Here is a 27,216-nt window from a genome sequence, read left to right on the forward strand (position 1 = left end):
CCCAGACAAGAGCATATACAAGAACCCAGGAAACACTGACAATAAATAACCCAGTGATGAGACAAACCAGCTGTGTCCTGAGCTGCAGGTACATTGGATGGAGCTTGGAGCCAGCCGCTCTAGTGGAAGATGTCCCTGCCTGTGGCAGGGGTTGGAACTGGGTTGGCTTTAAGGTCCCTCCCAACCTGAACCAGTCCAAGATATGATTCTATGATATGATACACATTTGATGTGTGACTGATTTGGTATCATACACATATGATACACATCTAAGCAAACTGAATTCCCAGGCTCTGGAGGATATTTCTCAGGCAGTTCAGAGTCACATGCAGGGATGCCTGGGACACGCACAAGGATGCTGTGATGGACCATTCAGGGCCCCCTGCCCAGCTGGCACATAGAAGCATATAAAGGACCAGCCCATCTCCATAGCCCTCTGTGTGAGAGATGCTTCATGGAGATGACATTCATCTGGCTGCTTTCTATTTTCCATCCCCAGGGAACACTGCCAAAGCCCAGGAATTAGGGAGGCCAGAGCAGCAATGCACAGGGTCCAAAATCTGCATCACTTTCATGGGCACACACACAGACCTGTGCAGGACCCAGCCAGGCGGGAGGTACAGCTGGGATGCAGCACCAGCAGTGCTGCCTTTGGGAGATCTGACCCTCACTATGAGGACAGGGATATAAAGACCTGTTAGGGGTTGTTGTATCCTACCTCTACCCTGAATGCTCTCAAGCACCATTAACTCCTGCTATGGCCACTGTGAGGATGATGAGGTTTTTGCAGTCTTGCTTTAGTTAGTTCATGCTCCCTTTAGTGCAGAAATAGCAACAGGCTGCAGAAGCCAACACAAACCAGTCTTCCTTTAACTCCTGTTTCATAACCTCAGAAGGGAACGCTTGTGTATTTTACTTTATTAATGCTGTTGCTATTGACTTAGTTGGGATAATCAGATCGTATTTTCCAGTCATCAACACCTCCCTGACTGCAACAGCTCCTGGTTAAATCAGACTCCTGTCCTGCAGGCATTGCTGGGCTCCAAAAGACAGGAATTCCAGCCAATATAACATGTGTCTTGACATTCACAGAGCAGTTACTTTCTGTCCTAAAGGAGAGACCATGAATTGCAGCACATCTCTGAGTTTGTCTTTAGCAGCATTAACCAGTCCCAGGGGAAAGTTCTCAGCTGGGGAAGAGTACTCATTGTGTTCACTAGTTTAAGCCTTTGGAAATTAAATTCAATATCATATGGGGAAACACTGTAATAATAGGAAGAGCCATAAGGAGTTTAGATGGATGGAACGGGAGAGGCCCAGGTTAGGATTAGCAGCACGCTCTCACCTCCCTGGGCCGTGCAAACCGCATCCCAAACCGACAGCAATGCTGCTGAGAGCAGCGTGGTCACAGAGCAAAGGCTGCCAGCGTTCCAGCAAGCACGCCCTGTCACAGCGAGAGCTAACCTGCTCCCTGCACGGACCTTGGCAGCCAGGGGTGCCTGCCCCCGCCAGCACTCACCTCGGGACAGGCGTTCCAGCCCCTCATCAGCAGCGCGGAGATGGGCTTGGGGATGGAGTACCCGATGGGCGGGCGGATGTGGTGGTACGCCATGTCTGCGGCCGCCGCCGCTGCAGGAGACACACACCGCGGTCACCGACACACACCGCGGTCACTGACAGACACCGCGGTCACCGACACACACCGTGGTCACCAACACACACCGCGGTCACCGACACACATCGCAGTCACTGACAGACACCGCGGTCACCGACAGACACCGCGGTCACCGACACACACCGCAGTCACCGACACACACCGCGGTCACCGACACACACCGCGGTCACCGACACACACCGCGGTCACCGACAGACACCGCGGTCACCGACAGACACCGCGGTCACTGACGGACACCGCGGTCACCGACACACACCGCGGTCACCGACACACACCGTGGTCACCAACACACACCGCGGTCACCGACACACACCGCGGTCACCGACACACACCGCGGTCACCGACACACACCGCGGTCACCAACACACATCGCGGTCACTGACAGACACCGCGGTCACCGACACACACCGCGGTCACCAACACACATCGCGGTCACCGACAGACACCGCGGTCACCGACACACACTGCGGTCACCGACACACATCGCGGTCACCGACAGACACCGTGGTCACTGACAGACACCGTGGTCACCAACACACACCGCGGTCACCAACACACACCGCGGTCACCGACACACACCGCGGTCACTGACGGACACCGCGGTCACCGACACACACCGCGGTCACCGACACACACCGTGGTCACCAACACACACCGCGGTCACCGACACACACTGCAGTCACCGACACACATCGCGGTCACCGACAGACACCGCGGTCACTGACAGACACCGTGGTCACCAACACACACCGCGGTCACCGACAGACACCGTGGTCACCAACACACACCGCGGTCACCGACACACACCGCGGTCACTGACACACACCGCGGTCACCAACACACACCGCGGTCACCGACACACACCGTGGTCACCAACACACACCGCGGTCACCGACACACACTGCAGTCACCGACACACATCGCGGTCACCGACAGACACCGCGGTCACTGACAGACACCGTGGTCACCAACACACACCGCGGTCACCGACAGACACCGTGGTCACCAACACACACCGCGGTCACCGACACACACCGCGGTCACTGACACACACCGCGGTCACCAACACACACCGCGGTCACCGACACACATCACGGTCACCGACACACACCGCGGTCACCGACACACACCGCGGTCACCGACACACACTGCGGTCACCGACACACATCGCGGTCACCGACAGACACCGTGGTCACCGACACACACCGTGGTCACCGACACACACCGCGGTCACCAACACACACTGCAGTCACCGACACACACCGCGGTCACCAACACACACCGCGGTCACCGACACACATCACGGTCACCGACAGACACCGCGGTCACTGACACACACCGCGGTCACCGACACACACCACAGTCACCAGCAGACACCACGGTCACCAGCAGACACCGCTGTCACCAGCAGACACCGCGGTCACCAGCAGACACCGCAGTCACCAGCAGACACCGCAGTCACCAGCAGACACCGCTGTCACCGGCAGACACCGCTGTCACTGGCAGACACCGCAGTCACCAGCAGACACCGCGGTCACCAGCAGATACGTGGGTCAGCACTCACAGCCATGTACCACACACCATCAGTGGTACCACTGAAACACCCCACTGCGGGCACGGGGACATGGAGCCACCAGGCTGGGGGCTTAAAGAGGCTTCCCAGCCCACACTGTTTATATAGAGACAGGGCAGCCGGCAGCCCTGGGTGGAAACATGGTGCTGCTAAGCCTGGGCATGCGTGAAGAGAACCTGACTGTGCTTAGACCCAAGAGAAAAAGAAAGAAGCCCCCCACAAAAAGGCCTTTGGGAGGTGAAATGAGTTAATGTTCCTCTCACCTTAAAAAAGGTATCTTCATTATTAAGCCAGGGTGATGGGCGTACTCCAGTTGTGGGTAAACTGGTATCAGACCCAGATCAACCCCAGTCTAAGAATCACAGAATCACCTAGGTTGGAAAAGCATCTTACCTGGTTTGAGGTGAGCAAATGGGATTTCACCTGTTAACAGCTCCCAGAGGCACAAGGCATAGCTGAAAACATCGGCTTTTATGGTGTACCTCGTACACTGGGTGAACACCTCAGGGGCCATCCAGCGTAGGTTCTGTGCATCAGGGAACATCAATAAGACGTGTTAGTGTTTACTTCTTCACGTGTGTATCCTTGCCTGTATTTGTATGGGGTTTTCCTTTCTTCCTTGTCTCCATTGCTCCATAAAATAACTGGTAAATTTGCCAGGAAACATTTTCACCCTGCTTGCAAAGTCTGGGCACCACACAACAGCATTAGCATGGCAGCAGTCTCAACCATAAAGCCAGAGTGATCAGGCTTTAAACACACAAGCAGTGCTGGACTAAAACCAGGACACCCAGTATCAAGGCCTGGAGACCACATTGTAAGGTCTGACAATGCCATATAGCACCTATCAACTGCTAGGAGCTGGTAGATGGAGAAACTGGCTCCTGCTTGCTGCAGAAGCCCCATCCTGAGGCTTTCTCACAAGTAACCAGCCTCTGACCAGTGTGATGGGTTCAGGGTGATGGGTTCAGGGTGATGGGTTTAGGGTGATGGGTTTAGGGTGGTGGGTTCAGGGTGCTGGGTTCAGGATGATGGGTTCAGTGTGATGAGTTCAGGGTGCTGGGGTCAGGATGATGGGTTCAGTGTGATGAGTTCAGGGTGCTGGGGTCAGGATGATGGGTTCAGGGTGACGGGTTCAGGGTGACGGGTTCAGGATGATGGGTTCAGTGTGATGAGTTCAGGGTGCTGGGGTCAGGATGATGGGTTCAGTGTGATGAGTTCAGGGTGCTGGGGTCAGGATGATGGGTTCAGGGTGACGGGTTCAGGGTGACGGGTTCAGGATGATGGGTTCAGAGTGCTGGGTTCAGGATGCTGGGCTCAGGGTGCTGGGTTCAGTATGATGGGTTCAGGATGATGGGTTCAGGGTGCTGGGATCAGGATGATGGGTTCAGGGTGACGGGTTCAGGGTGACGGGTTCAGTATGATGGGTTCAGAGTGCTGGGTTCAGGGTGCTGGGCTCAGGGTGCTGGGCTCAGGGTGCTGGGTTCAGTATGATGGGTTCAGGATGATGGGTTCAGGGTGCTGGGATCAGGATGATGGGTTCAGGGTGATGGGTTCAGGGTGCTGGGATCAGGATGATGGGTTCAGGGTGATGGGTTCAGGGTGCTGGGATCAGGGTGCTGGGATCAGGATGATGGGTTCAGGATGATGGGTTCAGGGTGCTGGGCTCAGGGTGCTAGGGCAGGTTCCTCCTCACAGCACAGCCCTTCTCAGTGGGCTCCGTCACACCCCAGTGGCATCCAGCTCTGCTGCATCAGTGCCCATCCTCACGCAGCCAGTGCCTGGCAGCAGTGGTGGACAGGTGGTTGTCAGCCCTTGGTCTGGCACCACCAGCATCAGTCGTTGTGATGGTGCAAACTTCGTGGAATGCATCTGGACTGAAACTCATGAGAACAACCACACTGTCTTGTGAAGCTGACTCTGAGCAACAGGCTTGTAATGGAGAAAAGAAAAGCAGTGTGGAATTGCTAATTCCCTGTTAGGAATAGGAATAGGAAGCACCTACCAGCACCCTGTGTATGTGCGTGGCAAGGGTGGATAACAAATGACACTTCACTAAGGGTTTGGGGGGCAATGGAGCTCCAAAGACAACCTAAACCCCATGATTTTCTCTTGCAGATATTCTATATTCACTCATCTCTGCTCTTAAAGAGGTTTAAATGGAAAAAGAAAACACAAAGAAACATTAAGGGAGATAAAATGCGATGCGGGTTCATCTTTTCCAGCACAAATGCATCTGATGTCATTTGCTCCTGAACTGAGTTTGCCTGTACGTTTTGAACTAATGATGTGGAACAAAGCAAGAAACAAACCCCAGGTTGCTTTGTCATATTGTCTTCATCCAGGGACTGCAAAAATCTAGATTCTGAAACACACAGAACAACAACAAGAAAAGTTACTGTCAAGGCAACGCAGACGCACAATGCAGGACACCAAAGCCTTGGTAAGAAGTGGGGGTTTTATTAAGTCATCATCTGGGGGTTTTGCCCAGGAGAGCTGTGACAGCAGCTCCCCAGCCAGGCTGCGTGCACACAATGAGGCTTCTGCAGCCTGCGTGCCAGATTCAGCTCTGCCATCAAAGCTCCATCAACATTAGCAGCAGTTGGCAGCAACTGCGGCTCCGGCTCAGTGTCACCTCATGGCTATTTGTGTGGGTCACTATAAGTGCACCTAGGCTGACAGCAGGCTGCCACTGAGCCCTGCTTTACAATGGGGGCTGTCAATCTCTTGCAGTGTCAGAAAAGCTTCCCACTGGGAAATGAGAGATCCTGCATGAACATAGTGGAGGTGGTGGCACACGCCCCATGTTGTGATGCAGGAATCAGTCCCTGAGCAGGACTTAGGAGCCTTTGCAGTATCTGAAGACTGCACTTCAGTGTGCAAGTACATGGATGAGAGCATTGCCAGCATCAGCTTGGATGAGCAGCTCCTCCTTGCCTCGGCAGGGCTGATAGCAGCAGGTCTGGCTCAGCACTGGGTCCATCACAGGCATGGTGATGCTGACACCACCCTTCTCCTGTGTTAAGCAGCTGTTCATGTATCTCTGGTGGTCACATCTGTGGTGGCAATGGCCAAGGCTAAAGTCAGGTAGCTCTGAGGAGTCGGGTCAAACTCAGCTCCCTGCACCAGCATTAACACACTCAGTAGCGCTTGTCTGACAAACACCAAGACAGTGCACAAAGTCCAGGTTCATACAGTGCAGCCTGCTCTGGGTTTGGACGCAGAGTTACTGGGGTCTGTGACTGAAGGGACGGGCTGCATTCTGCTCTGCTAACTAGAATGAAAGAAACCGGTCCTGCAGCCAAGGGGCTCAGTGCCAGCAGGCAGGCCTGCACCATCATAGGCTCATAGGATCAGCCCGGTTGGAAAAGACCTTTAGGATCATCCAGTCCAACCACTTCCCCAGTGCTGCCAAGGCTACCACTAACCCATGGCACTGACACCGTCCTCAGATCCTGAGCACTAGCTATCTCTTACAGGCATTTTCACTCAACTTCTTCCTCTAACCTGCCACTAGAACCTGCTCAAGCTGAGCACATCATCTCACCAGCACCCGGCCTTCCTGCTCAGGTAAATGGGGTGCTCCACAGACCTGATGGCTTATTTGACATGAAAACGGGGGGTATTCTCGTCCCTACAAGCTTTTTGTGTCCTCTCACAATAACAAAACAAGGGGCAAACTCCTCAGCATTTCCTCAGCCGGCACGTGTTTAGTTAGAGAGAACCTGAGGTCCATTTCTAATGTTCCATAAAAACTCCTTACCTCCAAAATCAGCAACAACCGCATGGCCGTCCTCATACAGCAGAATGTTGTGACTGGGGGAGAATACAGAAATGGTTAATAGTGTCTTAAAGGTGGTGAAAAATCACAGGTTTTGGTTCCTGGCTGAGCTCACAAGGGGTTCAAATCACCGCATTGTCTATAGATAAACGACTTTGAGCTACATCTGCTATTTGCTGTAATAAAGTACACATGAACTCCAAGGAGGCAAACCCAATAGCTTCATAACTGAGAATGTCAGTTTTGAATCAATACTAGAGCAAAAGAATGTCTGTAATTAGCTACAGATCAAGTGCAACAGCTTCATCCAGTGTGTGCACTGATTCGCAGTAATGAAGTGAAAAAGGTGACATTTGAATATAAATGCAGTGATGGCCCCTAAATGAAATGACATTCTTTTCTCTTTTAAAGCTTTTGCAAGTGTAAATTCATAGTGGCAATTCCTAATTGATGCCAACAGGAAGAAGGGAAGGACTGATCCCATGCAGGACTATGGTATGTGTTTGGTACAGCTGTACCTGCTCACCTGCGTCTGGCTCAGGAATCCTTCCAATGGGGAAATGCTACCTGTTGACTTGGCAATTCCTGTTTGGAACAGCAAGTGCTGATGGAAAATGAGCTATTGATCAGCTACCTGAGAACACAACCACGCAGGAACGAGCAGGAGCTCAAGGGCTCCCTGCCCAGATTTATCCAGAAGTTGAACATGCAGAAGTGTTGGAGTGATTCAGAAAGGCCATTGGGACAGAGATTGCAGAGGCTGCAGGAAATGGATAATATACAACTGGAGACTAGGCAAACGTCCCAAGAGAAGTTAAGCCCCAGGGATCTTGGCAATAAACTCATTTAGCAGAGCAGGTTGAGAATAAGCCCAGGTATCGCCAGGAATGTTCAAGATGGCAACTTCCGATTTTGTCCTGAATTAGATGGAATCAGACATTTCACCGTGTGCTGTGCAAAGAAAACGGTATTTTTCCTTGTAAGTAACTGAGTGACCTACCTGGGGCGTTCCCCCTGAGCTCATCCCCTAAGCTGGCCTAAGTTACGGTGGCAGCAAATCCTAGGAGCCAACCTTCAGCTGTCCAAAAGCTGCACATAAAAGGCGAATTCCCGGGGTGAATCTCGGGGACCTTCGTGCCCTGCTGACACCAAACCCCAACCGTCACTTCCCTGGCAGCAAACACAGAACGGGAAGCTTCCCGTCCTGCCTGCCAGGTTTATGCGCGGGCTGGTCAGTAGAGGGGGAGCAAGGCACGGTTTGCAGCGTGCCCACTCCTGGGTTTGCTGTTCGCTTTCCTTGTGGGTCTCTGCGGTGCGGATCAATGACACCCTTTGGCGACACTTGTTTTAGCTTAGATGCATCAGTTAATTCCGGAGAGATGATTCAGGTTGTATTTACTTTGCCAAGAGTATAGAGAGAAAGAGCCAACAGTCACAAGGGAACTGTTGGAGTAGATCATCCCTTCCTTCTGCCAGCTCTGCTACTGTACAAAGCCTCAACCTGAAAATCTAGCTTTCTGCTAATCCCAGTTCCCATTCCATGGCTTTTGGCTGGGCAGTGGCACCTGAAGTCAAAGGCATTGGCAGCAGTCCTTCCACTTCTGTGGCACTTAGCGGAGGGGTAGAGAAGCAAAGGACTGAAGCTCTGTTCATCAAAATAACCCAGATTGAATCTAGTCCAACAGGTCCTCTCTGCTGTGTTTTGTAAGGGGCTCAGTCTAATCTGCAGGTGGGGTTTGCCATGTGAGATGAATTATTCAGCCAGAGATAAGGTCTGAAGCAGCATTGTGTGTTACTGCTGGGTTTCATAGAGAATTTCCTTTGAAGTCAGCCAAAGTGAAGGGGGAGGTTTTGGACCAGATGATCTTGGAGGTCCCTCCCAGCTTAACTGCTCTGTGATTTTATTAACTGCAGCTCTCCAGTGGCCTCCCTTTAATCTCTCAGCAGCAAGCAGCTCTTCATGCAGCAAACTACATAGGGGGTTGCTAAGGGAGTTCATAGAATCACAGAATAGTTAGGGTTGGAAAGGACCTTAAGATCATCCAGTTCCAACCCCCCTGCCATGGGCAGGGACACCTCACACTAAAGCAGGTCACCCAAGGCTCTGTCCAACCTGGCCTTGAACACTGCCAGGGATGGAGCACTCACAACTTCCCTGGGCAACCCATTCCATGTCAGTAATTCCCCAAGCACTAAGTAAATTACCTATAGGCATATTTATACACATACGGGCTTTTGCTTCTGTGGATTCATAGATGCCTTTCAAATGCACTTATTTCCTGCTCCTCTTCTTCTTCATGCTATACTGAGTACAGAAAACAAGGTGTCATTTTACTACACTGCTGACACATTGGACAGCATAGAGTTACCAGGGCTGAAGTGTTCCCTCCACATAAACAAATGCAGGAAAGTCATATATAAAATCCATTGAAAATGGATTTACTGATCCAAGGAAGCTACTGCAACTGATTTAATGTTCAGCAAAGAGCACACAGGAGAAAGCAGAAAAGCACTGATTCCATGGGAGAACGAAGAGCAAGGCTTTTGGAAATCAGCATCACACACGCTGGTTTTCACACAAAGTGGGGATGTGGGAAACTGCACAAGATGCTCTGGCTAGGCCAAAGGCTTCCAGGAACTCTGGAGGTGAAGGTTTCCTACAGCAGTCACTAGGTCTTCATGGCACGTGGCTTTGGAAAGGGCTGAGCAGGTTGCACTGGGAAGATGCATGAGTGTGGACACCCCGATGCTGACACGGTATTTGTCAAAATACTGGCTGTTCAGAGTGAGTTCAACAGAGTGTAGAGTGTAGGAAAAGAAGAAATGAAAAACTTGGCCATGACTTATGTGATGAAGGGGAAATGAAAGTAATATTGATGGCCTTAACCAAAAAGCCTAACTTGCCCATATTAGAGCTGTAGATACGAGCAAGAACAGCCAAGTGAGGAACACAGATTTCACCAGATAACAGTGTTTAGGACAGAAAAAAGTTAAGCTCTCCCAACCAGGACTCCCACAAATCTTCAAGGTCTCTGGTTTACCTAAACCAAACCTTGGGATGATAAAATAAATCATAGAAGTGTAATGGGTTCATACAACATGGCCACAACTGACTTTAGCTCCCGTAGATACTTTCTACAGAATATTTAAGTGATTTGAGTGCAGCACAGAATCACAGAATCCCAGACTGGTTTGGGTTGAAGGGACCTTAAAAGCTCACCCAGTTCCAGCCCCCTGCCATGGGCAGAGACACCTTCCCCTAGAGCAGGTTGCTCCAAGCCTTGTCCAGCCTGGCCGTGGACACTGCCATGGACAGTGCAATTGTTTGGAGACCCCCACCAGGTGTCAAATGAAAATGTTAATCCAGGCAAGCCTAAAGTAGAGAGTCCTGAAGGCTGAACCCTGGGCTGAGCACAGGATCCTACAGAACTGAAGTCCTCTGTGGTCTTGGTTCAGGTTTGAGCTCTGTGAGCAGCGACAGAGATGATCACCATTTCTCAATGTGAATACATGTATTGAGCCCCAGCTTCAGCTTCAACCTGCTCAGGGATAGTACAGACCCTGAATACACCCAACTTGGCAATAACAGTCTAGTCCTGGCATGGCAGTTTTTGGGGAGAAGCCGAGAAATCAGTAATAGACCCTTTCTGTGCATGGACCCTTTCCATACCCTAACCAATGCCAAATGCTCCTCTTGGTGCTGGCAGCAGGTGTGACCTCTGGAAGGGTTTGTCAGTCTGCTCCCACCACTGAACACTACAGCTGCTGATTTTGCTTATGTAGAGGAATAAATATAGCCCCCAGAAATAAGGCTTGGGAGGAGCAGCTCCAAAACACTATTGTTGCCTCAATGGCACATGGAGATCTGAAAGCCACAGATGAGAAAGGGACTCGTAAGCCTCTGTTTTGAGAAACGCAGCAAGAGAAGCCTGAGCTGAGCTGACGGAAGGTTAACGGTGAGTTCAGCAGAATCACAAATCAACTGTTTTGTGCTAAAGCCACACACGGCTTGTGACGGTGGGACTGAGCAGTGCTCTCTTCTGTGGAAAGAAAGCGGGAGGAAAGAGGAGTGTGTGCTCATCGGCTGCCACAGGCACACGCGGTGCTGCGGGCCTCGCGTGTGCAGGGGCTGCTCCGTCCCAGGGCAAGAGCCCACAGAGCATGTTGGCTGCGTGTCCCCTTCCCAGGGAACAGGCCATGGAAAGATCCTTCTGCCTTTAGCACGCTGTGGGCCTAATGAAAGGCAACTGCTATTTTAAGGTTTCACAAGGGGGTTTATAACAAAGAGGAGTTGCAGACACCATCCTCATTACCGTCAGGCTTCCATCCTTGCTTTCATCTTCCTCACTAAGCTGGCTCTCAGGAGCTTTTATAGACAGTAGGAGCCATGAAATGAAGGTGAGTCACTCAAAGGCTTGGCCCAACCATGTTCAGCTGCTGTGGCTTAAATTAGATAGCTACTAAAATGGTCTCTCTTTTTTTATTAAAGTGCTATAATCATTGTGGCTACAACCCTCACTGCAGTGTTAGTAGTAATAAGCTGATACGTGTCACGGTTGCTGATAGCTGTCAGAACTGGAAAGCAAAAGAAAACTCCCAATTATTCTCCAAATGGAAGGATAACCCCTTTTCCAGGGCAGAGACATGAAAGGTCCATTTTCTCTCAGTTCTTTCAAGCCATATTGCAGATTTATTGAATGCATTATGTGCATTGCATTGGATTTCAGATCTCATAAAGACGGTTACAAGCTATGTGAAACTTAAGGTACAAAATGTGAGGCTCCTGTGAATCCACTGGCAAAACTTAACTCAGAGTTTCCCTCTTGGTGTTCCTCTTCAATTGTCCTGAAGGTTTTCATCCTGTAATAGTGCCTTGGCTGACTGGGACTCATGCTGCAAACACGACTTCTGCTCTCGCACTGGAAACCTTCAACAGTTAAGCTACTCGCAGCACCACTGATCACATCAGCACACTGATGTCCCTACAGCAAATTATCTTGTGACCCCATAAGTAAGATCTGGTAAAAGTTCTGAGAGGCAATGATGCACTTGTTGGCTCTCTGGGGAGAGAATGTTTTGCGTTTTCTTTCTTGAAAACGTGATTTAAACCCTTGAGAGCAGAACTATTCTCCTAAGAGCCGGCAGCGACAAGGCTCATCCGGGTCTTTGCTGTCCTAAACCAGTTGCACAGGCTGCAGCTCTCAGACATGGGCTCTTGTCTTGCATCACAACTGAGGCAGGAACTACAGCTTCAAACAAAGCATCTCCCTCCTCTGAGCCTCACTCTTTGGTGGCCTGAAAGGGAGCTGTGAAGGGACGGAGATGCATGGGGACACCCAGGGAGAAGTGGTGGATGCGTGAAGTCAGGGTGAGGAGGAGGAGGATCCTTGACTGTAAGAGGAGCACTCCAGCAATATCCTCCTTACCCCCTGTTGATCACAGCCATACACATGGCTGCACAGCCCAACACAGCAGCAGGGCCTGCAGCGCAGTGCTGGATGCAGCCATTCCTCTACTTGAGGCAGTTTCAGTGTGAGCTGATGGATGCGCCTGGACATTGGAGCAGGCAAATACAGCAAAGTGTGCTAAAATGTGTAGTCAGAGCGTAAAGCAGAATTCGTGCCACTATTACTAACCTGGGGCACATAAATCCCTCATTAGGGTTTGTAGGCTGCATTTTTCAGCCTAAAATAAAGAAAGGTGGCGTTTCCTTTGCACCAGTGCTGTGATTTGCTTCCTCAGCCTGCGGGGGCATGTTTTTCTTTCGTAACCACAATGGAGTTGTTCTTTCATTTAAAGAATCTCTTCAGGAGCAGGTAACTCCTTCCTGCAGTGCCCTTTTGAACCCGGAGATCTTGGGCACTGAGGAGAATTCAAGGAGAATTTCATTGCACACATGCCTGGCTCTCTGGTTTGTCACTGGGCGCTCCCTCCCCTCCTGCGGGCCGGCTGTTCCCTTCACAGTGCCAGCAACATGCTAGAAAACTGCTGCTGCCTCATATTCCCTCAGAATTCCACGCCAGAACTGGGCCCAGGCCAACAGCCACTTTCATTCTTAGCTCAGCAAAGGGGAAAAACAGCTCTACAAGGGGAGGTAGGGACAGGCCAAGGGGAATGGCTTTAACCTGCCGGAGGGGAGACTGAGAGGAGCTCTTAGGCAGAAGCTCTTCCCTGTGAGGGTGCTGAGGCGCTGGCACAGGGTGCCCAGAGAAGTGATCTATTGAAGATGTCCCTGGTCACTGCAGGGGGTTGGATTAGATGAGCTTTGAACATCCCTTCCAGCCCAAACTATTTGCTGGTTTTATGAAGACAGGTGAAATGAATTCACGTTTTTGAGCCAAAGACTCGTACTGGGGAAATACCCTAAGCAGCAGGGAGCATGGAAAAGCCATCCCTGAGGAGCCCTCATGCAGGTGCGCTGTAAGAGGTAGTGTTCAGACAAGCTACCGGTCAGGGAAACCACTACACACACAAAGCTGGCTGCTGCTCAGTCCACTACAGCGTGCTAAAGCCTCCAGTGGATGTGGAAGCCTCGTGTTGCAGTTCCCAGCCCAACTGGTGCAAGCAGACCTTCCTCCAAGCCCCATCAGTGTTACTGGGGTACCACTCAGGAACCAGAGCCTGTGGGTACAGGGGAGGCTGCAGAGCATTGCTGCTGCTGGAGGCTTCGTATTCCCGGAATGGTTGGGGTAAAGAAGACACTCACCTGTTCAGATCGCGGTGTATGATGGGTTGGGTGAGGTTGTGGAGGTACTCCATGCCTTTGGCAACATCTACAGCAATGATTAACTTAGACTGCAGATCCAGAGTTCTGTATGTTGAAAAAAAAACCCAAACCAAAGAGATTACTCAAAATGAATAAACAGACATAAATTACCTGTAAATTGTTCTTACCTGTACATCTCGGAACCTTTACGATTGCTTTAAATACACACTAATGCCACATAAGCCACAGAATGTAAACGCAGATAATGTGAAATAATGATAATGTGATGACTTATTAATTTCCCTTGTACCTCCAGTTATCTGCATCACAGCTAACATCTTTTCTCATGTGTTCCTTCCCCTGTTGCTTTGCACTGAAACCAACATTTACACGGGCACTGGTTTACCAGTCGCCCCGATCTGTACCGCCAGCCCCGGCAGGGATGGAGCAGATAGATACCTCTTTTGTTCATGGAGCAGGGAGAAGAGCGATCCCCCTGAGATGTACTGAGTGACGATAGCAAACTGGCTGGGGTCGTCCAGGCAGGCTCCCACAAACTGGATGACACACGGGTGGTTCAGGCGGCAGAGGATGGAAACTTCGCGGCAGAACATGTCCACGTCCGATTTGGAGCAGTACGTGTTGGCTCGGTAGCTGCGGGTTCACACGAGGGACACAGTAAGGCAGAAACAGCACAGAACAGGGGGTGTCAATGCTTCAAGGTGGAGAACTTTGATGAACTCACCGCTTGATTGCCACGATTTTATTTCTGCACCGTCCCTTGTACACTTTCCCGAAAGAACCTGAAATGGTTTGAAATAAATGAGCACAAAGTTCTTGATCCTGAGCACCAGGCGTTTTAAATGGGAGCATCAGGCTTTCCAAACGGGTGCATCAGGCACTACAAATGGGTGCATGCTTCCTCGGGTACCTGAGCCGATGATCTCATGGAACTCTAGGTCGGAGAGCTGCAGGTGGAAGTGTGATGGCAAACCAGCACGGAGCAGGAGGATGTCGGCCTTCTCTGCAAAGGAAAACACTTTCCTGTTGCACAGTGTGGGTCATGGGGAAGGGCAGAACATGAGGATTTACCCTCATGCACCCCTGTGCTCTGGAAGCTGGTTTTCCTCCCTTAAATCCTATTCCCTTTTCTTTCAGTAACCACAGCAAAACCGGTTAGAGACCAATGCACTGCCTCAGCTGTTTGGGCTTTCTTGGCTTCCAGTCCTTACCCCTGATGATCACTATCCCAGGGCATATTCTGCCTTCTCATCTCATGGTTCTATAACACTCTTTATACACAGACTTAGCTCCTGTTTTCCTGTAGAAGCTCATCACTAATGCAGGGGATGCAATTCCAGATTTGACCGACTCTCTAGTGCCAGGGGAATCTAAATTTTGCAGCTTCATTTTGTTAGCACACAGCTACACCTTGTTGATCTTTTTGGTCTATTATATAAAGTTTATCAGAACATTTCTAAATGGACTATTTCAGCGCCGCTGTGTGCAGGATGTCAGGATTTCATTATACTGGCCGTGCGTATTTGAAGTGGAAAATTGAAAACTCTACAAAAAATGAAATATTTTAAAGTACAAATATTCATCTGAACATTTTATCTATTTGTGGTTCAGGTTAACACCAATTATTTTGGGATAGAATTTTTCTTGTAAAGATAATCCAGGCATTTTACAGTGGATTTCAATGTGATATTGCATAGATGTTTGTGCATTGGTTTGGTGCTAAATTACAATCACATCCTTTTCTCCAAAGAAATAAAAATAAATGTATTGCTTAAAGTAAATGAAAATAAGATGAATACGGGAACTATCGTGATGTTGAGCAACAAAGGGGACTATATCATTTCCTACAGTTACCCTGGGGAAAAGTCGCTGCTGCTCATGCCCATCATTACATTTCTGAACAGTTAAAACCCCAGGAGTAATGAATGTTGTGCAGTGCGTGTAAGCTGACAAACATCCTGGGTAAGAAGACCATAAAAGTTCAAGTTTTCCATTGCCATTAAAATACCTTTTGTCATGCTTTTAATCTTCCCTAGAGGGGATGGAACTGACACATAGGAACCATCTGAAACAGAAGAACAGAATGAGTTGTGGAGCCCAAAGACAGCAGAAGCATCTGTACTGATAAACTAATGAGGCAGTGATTGCTCAAAGAATGAATAATAAAGGGGTGGACATGCACACAGGCACACTGACACATATGATTGTGTGCTGGGTTGGGCTGGGATGGAGTTAATCTTCACAGTAGCTGCTGTGAGGCTGGTTTGGATTTGTGCTGGGAACAGAACACTGCAGTGGTTTATTTATCTAACTCCTTGCTTCAGCATTCTTCTCAGCACTTGTCATTCAGTTGCCAATACAAATGAGCCTTTTTGTAGCAAAAAGGGTGATTAATTCTTCCCAAGGGGAAATTAGATAGTCAGATAGACACTGAAAAACACAAAGGGGACTGAGCATAGAAATCTACCGAGTGTCAGCAATCAGAAACATCAGGGCTAAGCACCACAAGGAGAATGGCTAGACAAGGTATTAGGATGGGAAAAGGCAGGAGTAATGATTACAAGGGATTGATCTTCATCTCACAGCTTTAGCTTTTTTTCTAGTGAGTGATAGGAAGTGACAACTCCATTTTGAGATAAAGGAAGACTTTTGACATATATAGAGTACCTGGGAAATGGTGATTCTCATGACACTGATTTTATAGTAAGATAAATATATATATATCTTATAGAGAGAGAGCTGGGCCTGGAGAAGAGATGACTGATGGAGATCTCACAAATGCATACAGGGGTGGGTGTCAAAAGGATGGGGCCACTCTTCAGTGATGCCCAGCAACAGGCACAAACTGAGACACAGGAAGTTCCATAGGAACAGGAGGAAAAAATTCCTTATTTTGGGAGTGGCAAGAGCACTGGGATGGGATGCCTAGAGAGGCTGAGGAGCCCCCTTCTCTGGAGATAAACCCACTGGATGTGATGCTCTGGAACCTGCTCCAAGTGAGCTTTAGCAGGGGGTTGGACTGGATGATCTCCCATGGTCCCTCCCAGCCGCAACCACTCTGTGGTTCTGTGACTTCAGTGATCATTGGATCAGACCCTTCAGTTAGAGGATAAAGTGAGTGCTCAGACCATACCTCCACCAGGTTGTGAGTATTCGTTGCAGGGGGATTCATCTTGAGGTCTCTTGTAATGCTTCAGAAGGGTCACAATGGCATCATGACCTGAGGAAGAAAGAGGAAGCCTAAAGACGTGCAGGTAAACTCAACAGTCTTCTTTTTTTAATTGATTAATACAAAATCAGGGGATTTCTAGAAAAATGCACAATGTGTCCATAAAACATGTAGACACCGGTACAGCCGCGTTCATTGGAGCCATCCTGTGATCCTTAACTACGAAACACAGGGAAATACCTGCCAAGAAAAACAAGGGTCTTACTGTCGCTAGCTCACCTGGTCCTAAAGTGTGAAGTATGGCAACAGAACAAACCCTATACAGAAAGTCTACAGTGGAAGCTGATGGCGCTCTTCAATAGGCCTTACAAGGAAACCAGTGCCTGAAAATATTTCAGTTTTGGTGTCCTAAACGGGACTAAATGTTTTGGCAGTCTCAGGTTTTTGAAATCCACAGTTCTCTATCAGCCATTCTCGTAAGAAACACTGCTGCTCTTGGAGGAGGGGGAGCGTCCTGAAGGCATGGAGCCACAGACAGGACAGAAAACTGGTCCACGTAGGACAGTACAACAGGAAGCATGGAGACGGCCTTGCTGTGACCCGTACCTGCAAGGACTTCAGGCAACTGGCTCTGTTTCACTCCTTGCAATGCCTCCCTCAGGAACAAAACTCGAACTTGTGCACAGCCTGAGGGAGAAACGGCCTCTCCTGACCAGGCTGCCTGCTTTCTGTTCTAGCAGCACAGACACACTCCTGGCCTTGAGGCTGGCTGAATCAGACTAATGCTTAACAGAGGGTCTGAGAAGATAAATCAAAGGGCTGGGTTTTATAACCCTTCATGCCAGGCACCAGAAAGCAGATGGTGAGAGCTCTTGTTCTACAGGGACTGAGGGGTTATTCTGAAGTGTTCCTTCCTCTGCTGTTCCCTCTTCCTTGTGCTGTTCCGATGGATTTTGTAGCAGAAACAAGCCAAAATACCTTTCTCATAGGCCCACATTAAACAGGTCTGCTCATCCTTTTCTCCACTGGACCTGCTGGGATCACAAGCTACCAGGTTCATATCAGCTCCATTATCCAGTAAAAACTGCACCAGCCGAATGTGGCCATGGTAGCAAGCACAGTGTAGTCCTAGAATATCAGAGAAGCATGGTAAGCACAGCTGCCAGAACATCCAAACAGGACTTGCGGCAACAAGTACAAAGCACGAACTGATTTCCTATGTAAAGGAATATATTATCAAAAAAGTACCCGAGGCCCTAGGTGAAAATGGAACGGGGATGTTGCAGAGCCCCTCTGCGGCCTGCACACAAGATGTCAGCATTTACTCTCCCACCTGCAAATCACACTGAACAGCTTTGTACTGAGGAGAAGCAAGCAGAAACAAAGGTGGCTCTTTTGCTGTTGCCTGTGGCAGGGCCATGGAGGTGTGAAGCCCTTCAGACACCAGATCCTTCATGCCTGGTCCCTAGCAGAACTGTACTTGGGCCCAATTCCTGAACCTACTTAGAAGCCCAGCTATGGGAGAATCAGTCTGCATCGGGTTTGTTACTCATATACAAACTAATGGGCCTGGCACATCCTCACTGAACTTTTATCACTGCTTTGCACACCTGCAAATGTATTCCAAAAGAGCTGGGATCTCTCTGAAGGGTAACTGGGTGCTGGTCATCCAACTACTGTGGGGGTTACCCTGGAAGTCCTCACTTTGTGTGGCTTCCTGATTGTTTGATGCTGGAACATACCCTCCTACCCATACTGACGGTGATGTTACCTGTGTGCCCATCTCTTCCCTGGTGGTTGATGCTTACAACGTTCTGGTCCAGAAGAAATTTTACAAGTTCTATGTTCTTCCCATAGGTGCAAGCACTGTAAAATAAAGGGAAATGTGAATGCTGTACTCCATAAAAGGACAAATAGCTCAGATAGCCCAATATTAACAAATCATTACACAGAGATAAAACTGTAGAAATAGAATAAAGGACCTTTAGTACGGCATTGGTTCACCCACCAAAGTACGTTCATTCCATTGTTTCGGGGACATTCTAGTTATTGTACAGATTCATTTTGCACAGTTATACAAAGTCTGTTTTGCAAAGTGCCTCTTAAATGACACTTTACAAACTTAGAGCATCAGAATCAGACTGTTCAACCACCTCATTTCTCATTCAGGGCTCCTGGACTACCTGGTTCTACCTTCACATGCTCTCCTGTATCTCCAGGTGTAATCCTAGCATCCACACCGAGTTCACTGCTTGCTTTGCTCCTCACCTGGCTGGCGGTGAGGCAGTTGTAATTCTGGGTGCTGTTCCACATGCACGTGCAGGTGGAAGGCTGCTGGTAACGGCATTGAAACACCTCACCTGTGGAAAGCCGTTTCACTGAATATGTTTTCTTTGGTGAGACTTTCTGTTCCCGAGAGCTGAATCATTTCCTTCACAACCTCGAACTTCCCGTTGTAGCAGGCACTGGAGGTGAAGTGAAGAGGAGTTACCACCACCAGCTTTCCCACCAGTCTAACTCCCCAGTGGTAAACCAGGTAACCCAGAGCTCACAGGTGTAGAGGGGTGTCTCCATAGATGTTCACCACATGGGGCTGAACTTCAAAGCTGCTCTGCAGTAAGAACTTCACGATTTCATGGTGTCCAAATCGACAACAGAAGTGCAGAGGGACATGGTCTTCATTGTCCTGAGCATTCACTGCCGTTGGACCCAGAAAGAGAACAAAGGAAGTATTTTATACTTAACATAGCTTGTTTGGAGCATTTAGTAATGCTTTAGGTGTTGTGCCTAGATGCACCTATATGTTTTGAAGCCTCCTGCTAAAATATTTACGGTCCTCTTTCTTTAAAATGGATATTTCTATGAGCTTTCATGTATCAAACCCACATTACTCAATGCCATCTGTAGTAGTCTGTCAGGATGGTTTTTTGGACTTGGGGTGTAATTGCTTTCTTCCAGTAGCAGATGGATTGAATGTTTTGATGGAGCTTCCCATGAATGATTCACGAGTTTCAAGTGGCCCTTAGGAAGAGCAGCTGTGAAGCAAAAGTAAGATATGTTGCTGCTATGTGTAAGAAAGCAATTCACTGAGTTACTCCGAATGCGCGGAACAGTAGTTATGGATTACAAATACTATTAAGAAACACACTTGTTGTTGCTCGTAAGAAAGGAGAATCCGGTTGGTTTTAAGATTCATGTTAGCTTCCTTGAGCAGCAGGATGAAGGCTTCTCAATGGAGTTATACAGTGACAAAGCAAACAAAACTGAAGGAAATGCAAGAAGGATGTGTTTTTCATAGTCACTTAAAATACAAATACATAAAAGGCAAGAAAGGAAGAGGAGAATTCATTCAGATGTCCAGATTTCCAGTGTTCAGTGGTGTCCAGTGACAGATGACTCCAAAGGTGAATTCTGTCTCAGGCCAAAGAAGAAAACAAAAAGGAATTCCTTTAACTTCTATTAAGCTTGCGGCCCCACGTTTCATTAACTGCTTCCACCACCCTCCCTTGCAGTTGTATTTTAAAGGGAGGAAAAGTAAAATAGTAAACGGTTTTATTTCTCTGTTCTAAAATAATTCTTCACTTTATAGATTCATGTGACATGTTAGCCTTTGAGTTTTATTATGCTGCAGAACCAGACACAGATTCATTCTGAGGTGCAATAGATAAGAGGGGAATAAATGTCAGTGTTTTATAGTAATAAATGTCAGTCTGTTGGAATATGTACCCACGGGATGGCCTGAAGGACATCAGGGGTCCCAGGGCCATGAGCTTCTTCAACACAGTGAGCTGTGGGCTGTAGCAGGGAAGGGAACATAAATCTTCCCTGTTTATGCAGTTGGAAAGGATGTCAAATACTTGCAGCCATTTCCTCTTCCTCCGAAAGGACACATGGCTCAGCGTGGGATGATGGGTTTGTTTAATTGAGAGCTTTCTGATTTCTAAATGAAGCACAGCACAGAGTGGAACGTTTCCAAGGCTGGAAAACGGGCTCTGCAGGTCTGGTTTAAACAACCAAGGGAAACTTGCCATGACCCAGCGAGTGGGAACTGGTTAAGACTGGGAGACAGATTGAACGTGGCGGATTCTCAACACCGGGCTCTGGCTTTAGATTTAAAACTAACTGCATCTGCCAGAGGTGACAGTGGTTTTCAAAGACACTTGAGAGAGGAGGAAGAGCAAGTCCAGGCAGCTCAGAGCTCCTGCGAGCAGCAGATTTCAGTCAGAGACTATAGGAATTACACAGACAAAGAATGCATTGTATACCACGTGGTCCCTGGAAGAAACCTCCAGCACCAGCAGTTTGAAGAGTAATAAAAAGTAGCAGTTGGCCCATGGGAGGCAAAGGAAGTGTTTGTTTCCTGGCCACCAGCTGGCTCTCTGAGTTCACAGGGAGTCTGTTTCTTCACTACCCCATCGGGCTATAAACCAGCCTGTGAAGCACGGCAAAGCAGGCGCAGGGAAGACTCCGTTTGCAGTGGAACTGTTTGTGAACCATTTCAGTTTCTCATCTGAACTATTCTGAATCACTTGCTGTATAATTCTGACCCAAAATTCTCCATCTGCACCTCCCCACTGGGATTTCACCACGTATTTGTGTCATTCTGATGGCAAGCACTCACCACACGGCTGCGGGTCCTCTGCCCGGGGTGAGGGTCTCAGGAGTAAGCTACCTCTGCATATTAATCTTTACTTTGCTTTCTGCTGTTGTTTTTCACCTCTAAGTTACTCATGGGAACAGAACACACGTGAGGTGGCAAACCAACAAGCGAGGAGAGCTCTCCAGCTCCTGTCTGTATGTTTCAGTTGCCCAAAGGCGATACACAAACACACGCAGAGTACGCGTCAGGAAGGTAAATCCAAGCTTTGAGGCCTGACTCTGCCTATAAAATACACTGTTCAAGTTGGTTTTTCAGAACATCCTTTCTTACCGTCGGCTTTGCTCCCCTCTTCCACCAAGAGTTTCGTAATGTTGAGAAAGCCTTTGGCAGAAGCCAGGTGGAGAGGTCTGTCTCCAACTTCACCGCTTGCGTTCACATCAGCTCCAAACTTCAGTAAGAGGTGGGTTACCTGAATAGGTCATTAAATTATCACATGAAAATACAGCTTTTGGCAAGATCAGACAGAGTATCACACTGGGCAGTACTATAGGTGGGCGTCTCCTTAAAGCTGAATCAGGTGAGGTTCAGTAGAGAACTTATTTTTGAGTTATATATCTATAAAAATATTTAAATCCTCAATGGCAGGTAGTCATTCACTCCCTAAATGGCTATGTATGGCAAAAGGCTCAACACAAGACACACGTATTGGTTTAACTGGCCAGTCAGCAAAATAGAGCAAATGCCCTCAAAGTCCTCAACTGCCAGAGCCTTTGCTTCCTTCCTGATCTGAGCCTCTCCTCACAGGAGCACCATAGGAGCTTTCAGCACGATTTCACAAGGCCATGACTGCTTGTTCAGAAGTGGCTCATGGCAAATAAGCACAATCCTCTCTCAAGCCAGCATTCCTGGAGCTCCTTAATGTGACTGGATGATGAGGTGCATGTATAGGGAAAGCAGCACCTCGGGAACGCATTCCTGGTTCACCCCAGCCACGGATACGGAACATCTTCACTCATCTGTGCATCTGAGTTCTGTGCTTTCAAAAGCTCTTCCTGCAACACCTCCTCGGTGCACCCAGAGTAACGTGTCCTGGAATGAAGAATGCACTCTGCCTACAGGTCATCCTTTGAAACTTGAAGGTACCCCAGAATCCATGCTTTTAGCCAAAAAAGGGTGTGGGGAATGACGTGCGTAACCCAAAATAGATCCATTGTCACATTTCCCGTAACAGGGCTATTGAGGGCAAAGGTCTGGACTGCTACATTAACTGCATGTCAACTACACACTGTCGAAAGAAAGAGTTAGGAGGGTCAGTGCCAGCTTTGGTCAGAGCTTCAGCTTGTTTCAGTAAGTCATGGTCTGTGTGAAGGAAGCAAGCACAGTTGGACTTGTCCCATGCATGGACCCCATGCAAACCCTGCTCTCTAAATCCTTTTTTTTCTGTTAACAAAAAGTGGCCACAAGCTAGTTTGTGCGTTGCAGGGAAAACCAATGGAATTGCCACGGAATTATTATTCCCTGGAGATATTTAAGAATATCTACTCACATTTCTTATGCAAGCTCTGAAATGTGGGATGAATAGACATCACATGGATCATGCTTCTGGGTCCAAGCTTGTTCATAGGTTACCAAACCTATTTTTGCTGGGGCCTAGCATCGAGTGTAGAAATTTCCTGTTGATATTCTGACTGTTGGAACAGCTAGAGATTGACTTCAGAAGTGTAACTTCTGTATATGAGGCCTTTTTGTGGTAGGACCCTCTGGAATGTAAAGCAAAGCGAACACCAAACCTATAGCTTTAGTTACCTGTTCATGGCCATAATATGCAGCAATATGCAGCGGGGTGAAAAAAACTGCATCCTGGACATTCACATAAGCTCCATGCTGCAAAAGAATATCAACAGCCTGGAAAGAAACAAGCAGAAAATTCCAGTTGGAAGCACTGTAGACACGTGGGCCGCTCCTAAAACAAGATTTCCAAACCTTACACCACCGTCTTAACAAGAAGCCCCAAACCAGCAAGCCATGAAGGTGAAGAACTGCGTCCAACATGCAGAAGTGATTGACTTACAGTACTCACACTGAACACTGAATGTCACTGATGCTTTATAAATAAGCCTGAAAATCTGTTTGCCATCGAAAAGCCTCAGTTATGAAGTAAGAGGCACTGAAATGAATGTCTGGATTTTCTGAGAATAACCTTTAATTTTCTTTTAGCCATTATGAGCAGAGAGCAGTAAACAAACCAGGTTTTAGAAGCAGAAAAAAGAACCAAAATGAAAGCTCCTTTGGAATGTAAATGTGTGAAGGTAAATCCTCACACACAGTTCCCTCGGTGGGTAACGGTTTCTTTGTATTTTAGATGATAACAGCATTTGGCTTCAATAAATAACTCAAAGTATTTGCTTTCTAATTTTCACTTTCTGGGTCTTTCAGGAGGCCACTGGTTACCCAGGCAGTGATGGGTTATCAGAACTGGCTTCCTGAGTAACTGTCAGGATAGAAGTCAGAGTGCTGTGGATTATGCACTGGAGCCGAAGGACTGCTGAGCTTCGTGAAGCACTAGGGACTCTTTAGGCACACTCAGAGGCTTGTACCACAGACTGCCCGAGTACTTCTACATGTGATGAATGCTATTTTTTAGTCTAATGATGGTGAAAGATGCTGGCCCATGAATCAAAGAGGAACTGGCCAGCTTCCAAGCTGCATTACTGATACCTGCCCTCCCTGCTGACACCTCCTCTGGGGATGCCCGTGGTTAACGCTCATGGTGATGATGCCCATTTCTGACAACTACTGCCTAAGCTGAAGCCACCAAATCATTTCAATGTGCAAGAGCAGGGCCAGCCATTCCTATCCATGCCCTTCTCCAGCACTCAGAGAACGAAAACCTGTTACCAAGCAACATCAGTGCACAGGGATTAGTTCTCTACACAATTTAAATTGAAATAATTTCTTTCCAGGTGACTGCCTGAATACACCTACTGCATAATGTCCCTTCTCTGGCATATTCAGACATGGCTGTTTCCCATCAGTTTAACTATTCCCCATAGTCCCAGCCATAAGCCTCCCTTTGAGCAGCACTGCAGGGCCAGTTCTGTCTCTTCAGAGCCCAAGGGCTTTGGTAGGTCCTGCACATTGCTGGAGGCACATGGGTGTTGCAAGGACTAAGCCATCAATTGGAGGCTGGAGGATGTGAGGATTGCTGTGGTACTATGGAATTTTCTTCAGCACCTCTCTGAATGCAAATAATGGGCAATGTTGGCATTCTATATCCAATATTATTTTCCCAAGGCTAGAAGTATCCTGGGAGCATACTGGGCACTACCGATCATACATACATATTCCTGATCAAAGCAAGGACCAATGTCAATGATCAGGTTGCTCAGGGCCTTGTCCAGTTGAACTTGGATGATTTCCAAGGATGGAGGTCCTGCATGCTCTAGGGAAAGCTTTCAGTGCTGCACCACCCTCATTCTGATCTTTCCAGACCCTTTCTATAGAGTCAGAATTTCCCTTGCTACGGAGCTCAGAAAAGAGTTTGACTCCATTACTAAAATCTTATGAAAGATCCATGGAGATGCTTAGAGAAGCTGCTTACCCTTCTACCAGCTGAGGAGCAGCTCAGCAGCAGCCTCTGCACATGCACTCACTGGAGGAGTGTTAGTGTGCTCAGAGAGTAAATAAAGACCATGCTCAGTCACTGGTTAATGCACTGGACCCCACCCGTGCACCCCACGTCCACACAACTTTCAGTACACAAGTGGCGTGGTGGACCAGAGGTGGGGAGCACACAGCCAGTTCCTCTGTGATTTAATGGCTCGGTGGCTTTCAAGTGATTCATCTTAGACATTTTTCAGCAAGCTCCCACCCTAAAACTGAAGTTGTAGCTGTTGGCTCTGAAAAGAGCTGTTTGCACCTGTAGCTTTTACAAGAGTATGATTGAGAGCTCTTTGGATCAGTTTGGTTTTAATTTAGGCACATGAGGCTGGAATGCACTCAGCGCTGTGACCAGTCAAAGATGGAATTCAGAATTTAGATCCATCTACAAGCTCCAAGATGGTTCTTTGAGCTGCAAAACCCATGTTGAGAGATGTGGATCCAGCTCTGATGATGAACATCAAACTAGATGAATTTTGGCAGAGTTTCCAGGCTGCAGAAATGACAGCCATGAAGTGATTTTGTGATCTCCGGATAAAAAGGATTTTGTGAGTCGCATTAAGCAAACTCCACTCAGCTGTGACTGATGAGAGGGGTACAGAGACAATCACCACAGTTTCACAGACAAGCTTTCTTTCTAAGAGAGGATAAAGGAACCTTAGAAAACACTGCAAGTTGGCATAGCCAGTACAAGTGGGTGGGTATGGATAAAATGACTGCAGGAAGTATGCAAAAAAAAGCTTTAAGCTGTTATTGAAAGACCAGAAAAAGATGATTTTCATCCTCAGGATACAGTTGGTGACTCACGGTGCCGCTCAGAGCCTGGGGGATGTTCTCAACCAGCAGAGACAGCAGCTTTCAGGGCCTCGAAGTGATGGGGTATGGCTGTTTCTAACTCAAACAGATGCTTTGAGCACTCTGAACAGCACTTACTTTGTGAGCTTTCTCAAAACTCTCTTAGGAAAAGCTTATTCAGATTCAAGTCCATTATGTTCACTTCAAAGATAATTGCACTGCTCTGAAGGTTAGGAGGAGTCAACAAAATAGAACCTAAGACAGACTACGTAAGGACTCCTCCTCTTGGACAAGGACAAGGGGTAAGAAATCCTCTAAAATACAAGACCAGAGATTACTGACTCTTTAGCAGGTAAAATTTAAATGAGAAGACAACTTCAACAGTGAAGGCCTTTGCTCCAGCAGTAGCCTCTGCACAGCCTTGCACTGACTGAACAGCTAAAGGATCTATCATGAGCTTCAGTCTTTATTAATAAAGCTGTTATAACAAAACATGAATAGTGGCAAGTGAGGAATACAGCTGTGATCAGTCACGTCCTGCAAAGGGGCTTTACATTAAATAAAGGCTCAGACATCAGCCCGGTGACGAGCCTGTGTGTGTCCTTTTATCTTGGCTGTTCCCATCAGATGAAACACAGGTCACAGAGGCTGCTAATGCAAGATGCAGGTACTGGTGCCCGGAAACAGGAAGCTCTCCCGAGGGTTGCTTTTGCCACAGGGTGGTCAAAGAATGGGATTTTGAAAGTATTTTGCTGATTCAGGTATTTGCTGGACGCAGGATCTCTTACATGGCTTCGGGCACTGTTACCGCATCTTTGAGTCCCCATTACCTTGCAGCTTGTGCAGTCACGTACAGTGGTGCTGGGTGAATGCCATTTCTGTGGTCCTGGGTCTAGAATGGTTCTGAAAAGGTCTGAAAAAGTGGTGTCAGATGAAAAAGCAGGCTGGGAAGATGCAGCATGGGCATAAAGTGCAGGGACTGAAGGTAGGAAATGGGGACTTTGTGAACCATTTGAACAGGCTCACAGGAATTCTAGTTTTCAAGGCTTTTAAAATCATTTGAACATGCCCCTTGTTCAGCCTGGAGAAGAGAAGGCTCCTGAAGGGGAGACCTTAGAGCAGCTCCAGTGCCTAAAGGGGCTACAGGAAACCTGGAGAGGGGCTTGGGACAAGGTCCTGTAGGGACAGGCCAAGGGGAATGGCTTTAACCTGCCAGAGGGGAGACTGAGATGAGAC

At 48.2% G+C, this 27,216-nt stretch overlaps 1 protein-coding gene and 1 long non-coding RNA gene across 4 annotated transcripts in view; both read right to left on the reverse strand.

Annotated features, from left to right (window-relative positions):
* The window catches only part of LOC134162376 (uncharacterized), a 98,329-nt gene that overhangs the window by 5,642 nt on the left and 65,471 nt on the right, over window positions 1–27,216 (reverse strand). The gene's annotated exons all lie outside the window — the stretch shown is intronic.
* Window positions 1–27,216, reverse strand: part of TNNI3K (TNNI3 interacting kinase) — a 44,228-nt gene that overhangs the window by 5,001 nt on the left and 12,011 nt on the right. For all 3 annotated transcript variants that reach the window (XM_062616090.1, XM_062616089.1, XM_062616088.1), the window contains exons 6-21: window positions 23,332–23,430; window positions 21,856–21,994; window positions 19,478–19,622; window positions 19,286–19,390; window positions 18,697–18,791; window positions 17,904–18,053; window positions 16,890–16,976; window positions 15,765–15,821; window positions 14,667–14,759; window positions 14,481–14,538; window positions 14,195–14,389; window positions 13,736–13,840; window positions 7,012–7,064; window positions 5,561–5,613; window positions 3,642–3,774; window positions 1,520–1,629 (exon numbers count right to left, since the gene is read on the reverse strand). In XM_062616090.1, coding sequence (XP_062472074.1) covers window positions 1,520–1,629; window positions 3,642–3,774; window positions 5,561–5,613; window positions 7,012–7,064; window positions 13,736–13,840; window positions 14,195–14,389; window positions 14,481–14,538; window positions 14,667–14,759; window positions 15,765–15,821; window positions 16,890–16,976; window positions 17,904–18,053; window positions 18,697–18,791; window positions 19,286–19,390; window positions 19,478–19,622; window positions 21,856–21,994; window positions 23,332–23,430 — 1,677 coding nt within the window. The remainder of the gene's footprint in view (window positions 1–1,519; window positions 1,630–3,641; window positions 3,775–5,560; window positions 5,614–7,011; window positions 7,065–13,735; window positions 13,841–14,194; window positions 14,390–14,480; window positions 14,539–14,666; window positions 14,760–15,764; window positions 15,822–16,889; window positions 16,977–17,903; window positions 18,054–18,696; window positions 18,792–19,285; window positions 19,391–19,477; window positions 19,623–21,855; window positions 21,995–23,331; window positions 23,431–27,216) is intronic.

Source organism: Pezoporus occidentalis, unplaced genomic scaffold (assembly GCF_034315485.1).
Source record: "Pezoporus occidentalis ecotype Australia unplaced genomic scaffold, CSIRO_AGI_Poc_V1 ctg188, whole genome shotgun sequence".
NCBI classification, from domain to species: Eukaryota; Metazoa; Chordata; class Aves; order Psittaciformes; family Psittacidae; genus Pezoporus; species Pezoporus occidentalis.